The 9,044-nt window shown below is 40.5% G+C and overlaps 1 protein-coding gene across 1 annotated transcript; it reads left to right on the top strand.

Annotated features, from left to right (window-relative positions):
- Positions 1-8,000, top strand: rab21 (RAB21, member RAS oncogene family). Its single transcript, XM_047575062.1, has 7 exons — positions 1-405; positions 3,887-3,946; positions 4,030-4,137; positions 4,867-4,930; positions 5,443-5,497; positions 6,238-6,326; positions 7,019-8,000. Exons 1-7 carry the CDS (start codon positions 271-273, stop codon positions 7,156-7,158), a joined length of 651 nt encoding a protein of 216 aa, XP_047431018.1. The 5' UTR covers positions 1-270; the 3' UTR covers positions 7,159-8,000.
- Positions 8,001-9,044: the final 1,044 nt, after the last annotated feature.

The following is a 9,044-nucleotide window of genomic DNA, read 5'->3' as shown; positions in this document are numbered from 1 at the left end:
GATCTTGGGCTGAGCTAGGCGGCTAACTGCTAGCTCTGAGAGACGCCATTAGTTGGGTGAAAACCAGGATTTCGCACCAGGTTAAAACGGGAACTTGGTCCCGTTTAGACCAGATTTCCTCACAGTCGCGTCTCCGCGCTCTTAAGAACCGGGTCCCCGTGCGCTGTCGAGGTGATTTTAGCTCATTTTTTAAAAAATAAAAAAATAAAAAAAAGCCGATGTGAGCTGCGCAGGACCTGAGTTCCGAGCTCGATACGAAGACCTCCAGCCATGGCGGCCGGAAGCAGCGGAAAAACCTACTCCTTCAAGGTGGTGCTACTGGGGGAAGGCTGCGTGGGGAAGACGTCCCTGGTGCTGCGATACTGCGAGAACAAATTCAACGACAAACACATCACAACTCTTCAGGTGAGGGGGCCGGGGAGGAGCCGGGGAGCCGAGCCGAGCCGAGCCGCGTCAGCCGGGGCGACTCGGTGTGGAAACCAGGGCTCCGGCTCCGGGTTTCCGTGGCTGGTTCTGGTGTGTGTGGACGCGTGAGTTTTAGCCCGGGGTGTCCCGGGAGACCGGGGTTAGTGCTTAACCAGGGTGTCCGGAGCTCGCCGGGATGATCCCGGGTGAAAGTCAGGTGCCTGTCCGGAGGGGCTGTCAGCAGGGCCGGGCAGAGCTCCACCGGGGCCCGGGGCCCGGAGCTCGGGACGGACACCTCCGACCACACGTCTGGACATAAAGCCCCAAGGACCTTAAACTATTTCTGGCTTTTTAAATAGTTTATTCTACTAAAATAATACAATTTTGTTACCCTTCATGAAGCCCCGCCCCTCCTGTTAGCTAAGGTTAGCTAAATATTAGCTTGTCAAAGCCCAGAACCCTTTAAACACCTTAGATAACATGTCTGCACCTAAAGCCCCAGGAACGTTTAATGATTTCTTCGTTTTGGGAATGTTTTTGTAGAAAAATAAAACCAAAACTACCCCTTTATCAAGCCCTGCCCCCGTGTTACTGTTAGCTAGGCAAAGCTAAATATAAGCTAGTTAAAGCTCAATTCAAAACCTTAAGCAACACGTCTGGATGTAAAACTCAAAGAACCTTAGATTATTTCTGCGTGTTTTGATATTTGTTGTAGTAAAATAATACCTAAATGTAACCTTTTAACTACACATTCATCAAGCCCCGCCCCCTTGTGTTACTGTTGTGTAGGCATAGCCAAGTATTAGCCAGTTGAAGCTCAATTCGCTTACAAAACGTTAGCCTCAGTTAGCGCTTAAACTCATGTGAGCACCATGGAGGAAATAACTAAACATAAAACCTAAAAGTTGATGAAATGACGACCATTTTTTTAGGATGTTTGCCAATGTTAGCATGCTAAGCTAAGATAAGCTAAGATAAGAAGCATTTTATTTATTTGCCTGTTGCACACAGCAGATAAGAAGTAAACGTTCAATACAATAAAAACCAGATGTAGGTCACCTCCATGTTAGCCAACGTTTCCAGGGACCTTATTTTCATGGCGTGATGTTTATAGCAAAGTGTATAAATGCAAAGTAGGAAGCAAACGTTACTGGAACGTTTAGAAACTTTTTCCCAGACGTGGTCGTCCTCACATTTCAATCCGGTTTTATTTTGGGTTTAGGGAGTAAAATAAAAACCAAGTTAACTTTGAACATCTTCTCACCATTTCTCCTTTTACCTGCTCAGGTTATTTATAACCTGAGGCCCCTTAGCAACGGTAACTATGGTAGTAGCCGTCTGATTGGCCGGTTCTCACCTTCCAGTGTCACCTGACCAGAGAGGACACCTGTAAAAGTTTATTACTAGAATTTATACCAGGAAATAATCGGTATCTTATTTCTGGAGCAGAAAGCTTTTTAACTTTACACAGGAAGATAAAGTCGCTGTGGTTGTGACTTAACACTCACATTTCCAGGAAAAGAAAGTGAGATTGTGTAATTTCAGGTTTTAACACCTCAGAGTATTTGAGTTGCATCACTCCTGCTGATCTTGCGCAGCTTCTGGTGTCGAAGCTCGAGTCTGAAACTTGAGATCAGCTCACGGCCGGTTTGGTTTCAGCCAGGTTCATGGATCAGGTCACGGAGCAGCTTTGATTTACAGGAGTTCACCTCATTTTTATTAATATCCCCAATAAATTTAAGCAGAAGCTCTATTTGTACGTCATTAGTTTTACCTGTGACGTGCAGATGTTCCCTCAACATCTGGGCTTCATGTGCAGCATCGAACTGGAAAAACAAACTAAATGTGTTTGACTCAAATCAAATTACTCACAAAATATCAACAGTTGTGTCTCTAATGGATGAAATATTGATATAAACAACGGCTGATTTCATGATTTCATCCCTGGTCTGAATGCGTGAATAAAAACGAAAAGTAATAAAAATAATTCCAATAATAATAATGAAAATGATCCATTAATGTCTTTATTATCGTGTCTGAGCTACAAACAAACTCTATAAAATACAGAGGAAAAAGTAGCTAAAGAAATAAAACGTAGCTATAAAGTAGGTGAGACAGAAGTTTAATAAATATTTTAATAGTTTCTCTTTAACCCTGACAACAAATAAAAGAATTCCAGAGTAAATAACGAATAAATAAACATGATTTCTTTCTTTGTTTTAATGAATGACAGTGTCTGTGGGTGGGGGGGGGGCATGATGTGACGCCTCCAGGTCTGTTCAGGGTCACATGGTCCAGACTCGTTTCCGTCACATGATTCTCATTAACACCATCAATGATCATATGAAACCATTTAAACCATTTAAAGCATCAGTCCCATAAATATTAATATGTTTCTACTATTTAACTCAACTTAAATATAATCTGAAATAATAGAAGAAGAACATCACATCTACTGGAAATAGGACAGAAGAAGAAGGAGAAGAAGGAGGAGATAAAAGAGGAGAAAGTAACAAGGGAGGACGAAGTAGAAGGAAAGAAATGATGAAGAGAAGGAGAAAGAGAAGACAATAGGAGGAAAAAGAAAAGAGAAATAAAAAGAGAGAGGTATAAGAAGAAGAATATAAACCCAGAGAGTTTCCAAACATCAATAATTCAAACGGTTAAAACACAGTGAAGAAACATTAAATATGTGTTTTTTTCCCTGGTGGAAACTTCGCCTGTTGCATAAAGAGTCATAAATTTCTTCAGCCTCGTTAGTTGGAGGTCAAACATGTCAGTCAGCTGATCAGCTGATCGACCTCCGCTTCACGCTCCGTCCTCCACATCATGTAAATCAGCTGGTGGGTCACGACCCAACAACAATCCACAAACACAGGACACGTCTCCGTTAAAACCTGGAGGTCGATGTGGTGAGAGTGTAGCTAGGTCTTCATCAAATCCATCAGTGACTCAGTAACATCTCCGTTAATAACCCGGTAACTCGTTAACGTCTCCATTAATCATCCAGTAACTCGTTAACAGTAACTCAGTAACTCGTTGACATCTTCGTCCATTAATTGTCCTGTAACTCGTTAACGTCTCCATCCATTAATCGTCCTGTAACTCGTTAACAGTAACCCAGTAAATTGTCAACGTCTCCATTAATAACCTAGTAACTCGTTAACATCTCCATTAATCGTCTAGTAACTCGTTAACGTCTCCAATAATAACCTAGTAACTCGTTAACGTCTTCATCCATTAATCGTCCTGTAACTCGTTAATGTCTCCTTCCATTAATTGTCCAGTAACTCGTTAACGTCTCCATCCATTAATCATCCTGTAACTCGTTAACGTCTTCATCCATTAATCGTCCTGTAACTCGTTAACGTCTCCATCCATTAATCGTCCTGTAACTCGTTAACGTCTTCATCCATTAATCGTCCTGTAACTCGTTAACGTCTCCATCCATTAATCGTCCTGTCCTCCTCTTCCTCTGCAGGCGTCCTTCCTCACAAAGAAGCTCAACATCACAGGGAAGAGAGTGAACTTGGCCATATGGGTGAGCTCCTCTCAGCCGTTCATCCCGTCCTCATGTCGTCATCAGACTGTTTTCTAAGCTAAACTTTATTCATACGTCCACAGGACACAGCAGGACAGGAGCGTTTTCATGCGTTAGGTCCCATCTACTACAGAGACTCCAATGGAGCCATTCTAGTGTACGACATTACAGACGAAGACTCCTTCCAGAAGGTAACAAGATATCATCTTCATCCAGCTACTAGTAGCTCCCCCTAGCATACCAGCTAATAGTAGCTCCTCCTAGCCTCCCAGCTACTAGCAGCTCCTCCTAGCCTCCCAGCTACTAGTAGCTCCTCCTAGTCTCCCGGCTACTAGCAGCTCCTCCTAGCCTCCCGGCTAATAGTAGCTCCTCCTAGCATACCAGCTAATAGTAGCTCCTCCTAGCCTCCCAGCTACTAGTAGCTCCTCCTAGCCTCCCAGCTACGAGTAGCTCCTCCTAGCCTCCCAGCTACTTGTAGCTCCTCCTGGCCTCCCAGCTACTAGTAGTAGCTCCTCCTAGCCTCCCAGCTACTGGTAGCTCCTCCTAGTCTCCCAGCTACTAGTAACTCCTCTTAGCCTCCCAGCTAATAGTAGCTCCTCCTAGCCTGCCAGCTAATACTAGTACTTCCTAGCATACCAGCTACTAGTAGCTTCTCCTTGCCTCCCAGCTACTAGCAGCTCCTCCTAGCCTCCCAGCTACTACTAGTACTTCCTAGCCTCCCAGCTACTAGTAGCTCCTACTAGCTTCCAGCTAATAGTAGCTTTTTTCCAACTTAACATCTTCAGAGCTAAATAAAACTCTTATTTTGTCACATCTCTACTTTTATTTATTCCGCTTCTTCCTCCTTTTCTTTTCCTCCTCCGCTTCCTCTCTTTCATCTTCTTAACTTTTAAAACCATTTAACCTTTCTTGCGTTGCAGGTGAAGAACTGGGTGAAGGAGTTGAGGAAAATGTTGGGGAACGAGATTTGTTTATGTATAGTAGGTAAGTGGAGCTAAAAGAAGATTCCGCTCGAATCTGAATTTAAATTCTAACTAAAAACATCCCAGAAATAAAACCAGTGGCTCATGACTTCCTGTGTGTCTCTGTTGTGTTTGTCTCTTGTTGCCATAGCTGCTAAATACCAAATTATTTGTTGGCGTGAGAAAGAACGTTGTGATTGGATTAAGTGTGCGACGACGTCGTGGTCGTCATGTGTTTGTTTGTGGAGTTTTTGCTGTAATTAGCGGCCGAGTGTTTCCTCCCTGAGGAGGAGGAGAACAAACATGGAGCTAAAAGAGAAGAATGTTCAATTTAGTTTAAAGTTTTAAGATCTCGTTACATTAACGTAAAGTCTGACGAAGGAAAAACTGTTAATTAACATCAGTGCAGAGTTAAAGTCCTTTTAATTTAAACTGACGTGAGCTTTAGTTTAAGAACATGTTGTTGCTTATTTCTTAATGTGATGATGAATAATTACTGGTGATTGATTGATTGATTGTTTTCTTCTTCTACAGGTAATAAAATAGATTTGGACAAAGACAGACACGTTTCAGTGGAGGAGGCCGAGAGGTAACGACGCCTTAATAATATTAATTTAATAAAAAAGTTTCTTTTTCTTCTTCTGCTTCCTTCTCCTTTTCTTCCCGTTTCCTTTTTCATCTGCTTCTTCTTCGACTTATTTCCTCCTCAACTTTTTACTCTTTTCTTCTTCTACTGGTTGTTTATTTTCCTTCTGCTTCCTCTCCCTTTTCTACTTCTTTTCTACTTCCTGTTTCCTCTTCTGCTTCTTCTTCTACTTCCCTTTTCTTCCTTTTACTTCCCTCTGCTTTTTTCCTCTTTCACATATTTCCTCCTCCTGCTTCCTCCTATTTTTTTTTTACTTCCACCTCAGCTTCCTGTTTCTTCTTCTGCTGGTTGTTTATTTTCCTCCTGCTTCCTCTCACTTTTTCTACTTCCATGTCTGCTTCCTGTTTCTTTCTTCTTCTTTTTCTATTTCCTTCTTCTGTTTATTCTCCCTCATGTTTCTCCTTCCTTCTACTTTTTCTACTTCCACGTCTTCTTTCTCTTATTTTTTCTACTTCTGCTTCCTCTTTCCTCTTATGCTTCTTCTACTTCCCTTTTTCTCTTTAGTGCTTTTATTTCCTTCCTTCCTTCTGCTTTTATTCTTCTTTCGAACGTTTCCTCTCTTTCTCTTCTTCTTACTTGTCTTCTTCTGTAGCTTCTTGTTTTTCTTCTTCTTCTCTTCGTCTCCAGCAGTAGCTGAGTCATGGTTCCTGCAGACGGTGACGTTTCCTCTTGTTTTTGTTTAGTTACGCGGAGTCGGTGGGAGCCAGACACTACCACACATCAGCCAAGTTAAATAAAGGCATCGAGGAGCTTTTCCTGGACCTCTGTAAAAGTAAGACTCATTTATCATCAGACGCTCTGGGACGGTTCATCCAGGTCGCGGTTTATTTTACAAATAAAAAAATGTGGAGGAGACGTTTCATTTCTAAGAGACTGAGGGAAGGTTTGAGTAGAAACATCAATTTCCTCTAGAAATGAGCCAAATCTAAGTAACTCAATAATAAACTGGAAACGAAACGTTTCACTAGTTAAAACCTGATCTAGAAGCTGAAGTTTCGTCCTGATGCTACGTCGTAGCTACTCAGAAAACATGCAAACTTTCAATTTTTAAGGCGTTTAGTGACGTGTTAGTTAAACTATATTAATTTAAATAATATAAATTTAACTTAAATGAACCAATAATAATAATAATAATGTTGGGTCGTTGGGTCTGTCAGGCATCAGAGACGCTACATCTCTGGCCCTTTAATAAATGCTAATGCTAATGCTAATGCTATGTGTGGCCAGATGTTGGATCTAATTCCAGGTGTTTCCTCCTTGTTGCGTCTTTAGAGGTGAAGTCCAGTCAAACTTTAGACAAATGTTTGGTCTCAGACGCGTTGAACTTTCACTTTACTTCTAAAAAATGAAGTTTCCCCCAAATCTGAGCTGCCTTTCAGTCTGGTTACTTCCATTAGCATTAGCGCCGTTAGCATTGTGGTCCCTAAGGAAGCGTCAACACAAACGGCCGTTGTGTTGTTCCAGGGATGATGGAGACGGCTCAGGTGGAGGAGAGGCTGAAGGGTAACGGGGCCAGCCAATCAGCATCGAGTAGGCGGGGCGTACAGATCGTGGATGACGAACCGCAGGCTACGCCGGCCGGAGGATGCTGCTCCTCCGGATAACAACAACAACGACAACAACAACAACAACAACGACAACAACGACAACGCCTTCAGTGCGTCGCTCACGCTCGCAAACACAACATCCACCAACACAAACACACACACATCTATCAGCTGCTGTGTTCGTCCAGCGCCGCCTCTGCTGCTAAGGATCATGGGAAATCATATTTAAATTTGTTGAATCCCTCGAAAATAAAAACAACTGAAGTCCCCGAGTGTGAATTTCAGTGATTAACTTAAAAATGAAAGATTCACTCTGAAGACACAAAATGGCGGCTCGGGCTTCAGCAGAGGTTTAGTTTGGGTTTATGGGGGAAACGCACACACACACACACATTAATCTCCGTCGAACCCAGAGGAGCAGACTGACGCTGCAGCGACGCCACCTGCTGGACACAAGTCAAACTGCAGAGTTCAGGTTTTTAAAAGTTTTATTTTAATACAAAAAACTAGTAAAATAAATTAAAATAAAATAAAAGGATGAACAGGAAAGAGTTTATTATTCTGTCGTGTGTGCAGGGAGTCAGGAAGGTTTAGGACTCTACTGAGCATGCTCTGTGGACGCCTGAAGATGCACGGACGCCATCTTGGCTCGCAGGGCGGTAGTGAGTATTTATTAATAGAAATTAGGAAATAATAAAAAAAAATCTGATCTCAAAGACGTCCAGCAGAACATCAGTCAGAGCTACACAAAGTAATAAAAAAATTAAAACACTTTAAATTAAAATCTAAATTAAATTGTTCCAAAAAAAAAAGAAGTTTATATTAATGGCGAAATAGGAGAAGCAACAGCAAAAAAAAAATAAAAATAGTTAAAATTTGCAGATAAATAAAAATTAGATATAAAAACTATTTGGAAATTGTAAAATATTAAAATGTGAATAAAGAAAAAAAATTCTAAATATCTGCATTTAAAACAAATGTAAATTAAACTTAAAATATAGATTTTAATGAATGGATAAAATAATAAAACTACATTAAAGTTTGAAGTTTTAAATTGTATTATGTTATGAATATATTTAAAAATAGTAAAAATAAATAAATGTTTCTCAGATATATTCTATTAATATCGGTTGAAGAAAAGCTTCAGACTAGAGCGAATTAAATGACATTAATTTCTGTTCATTGGTGAATTGTGCGTCTCAGCTCTGCTCCTCTTCCACGACTCAACGGGGTTTTTCTAACACACAAACAAACGAGAGGAATAATACTGTGCATGTTTGATTTATTGTAAAACTGCTTTGTTTGTCTTACTTTTAAAAGAAATTAAAAAATGACAAAAAACAACAACAAAATAACCGAGCAGCGATTATTTAATAAGTTATATTCAGGTGATGGAAGTCTGTACATGAACCCACGTTTCCTCTCTGTGTGATTTTACTGTTGTTTTTCCTCCATTAATCTGCTTACTGATAAAAAAAGAAATAAAAACATATATATATTATATATCTGTATATATACTGTACAAGGAAACACAGTGGAGGTTTTATCTGCTGCACATAGAAGAAGAAAACTAAACCATGAACTGTGTCTTGTTCTTTATGGAGAAAATCAAACGCTTGGAAAGAAGAAGAAAGAAAACGAGTCATTGTTTTAAACTGCGAGTGTCAAAGGTGTTTTGTAAAAAAAAAAAAATAATAGAACAATTATAAGGATTTAAGCATTATCGTGTAGTTTTTCACGTTTTTTCATACGAAGCCCCAAAAGTGAAAAGAATAAATCAAGTAGATGCAGTTCCACTAACGCCCACTAGAGGCTTCACTAGAGCCTGCGACTAAAACAGTTTTGGTTTCTAGAGTTTATAACAAATGGTTTAATTTAAATCAAGTTCTGCAAAATTAAGAGGCGTGGCTTCGTTGATTGACAGGTGAGTGTCCTCCCAGGTT

This window comes from Mugil cephalus, chromosome 22 (assembly GCF_022458985.1).
Source record: "Mugil cephalus isolate CIBA_MC_2020 chromosome 22, CIBA_Mcephalus_1.1, whole genome shotgun sequence".
Lineage (NCBI taxonomy): Eukaryota > Metazoa > Chordata > Actinopteri > Mugiliformes > Mugilidae > Mugil > Mugil cephalus.
The sequence above is the reverse complement of the archived record's forward strand: the minus strand, read 5'-3'. Positions and strand labels throughout refer to the sequence as shown.

What these genes read in the sequence shown, in the direction of transcription:
- rab21 (XM_047575062.1), top strand. Translation starts at nt 271, where the DNA reads ATGGCGGCCGGAAGCAGCGGAAAAACCTACTCCTTCAAGGTGGTGCTA. An exon ending in AACACATCACAACTCTTCAG is followed by an intron (nt 406 to 3,886) that starts GTGAGGGGGCCG and finishes CTTCCTCTGCAG; the next exon opens with GCGTCCTTCCTCACAAAGAA. An exon ending in GAGTGAACTTGGCCATATGG is followed by an intron (nt 3,947 to 4,029) that starts GTGAGCTCCTCT and finishes ATACGTCCACAG; the next exon opens with GACACAGCAGGACAGGAGCG.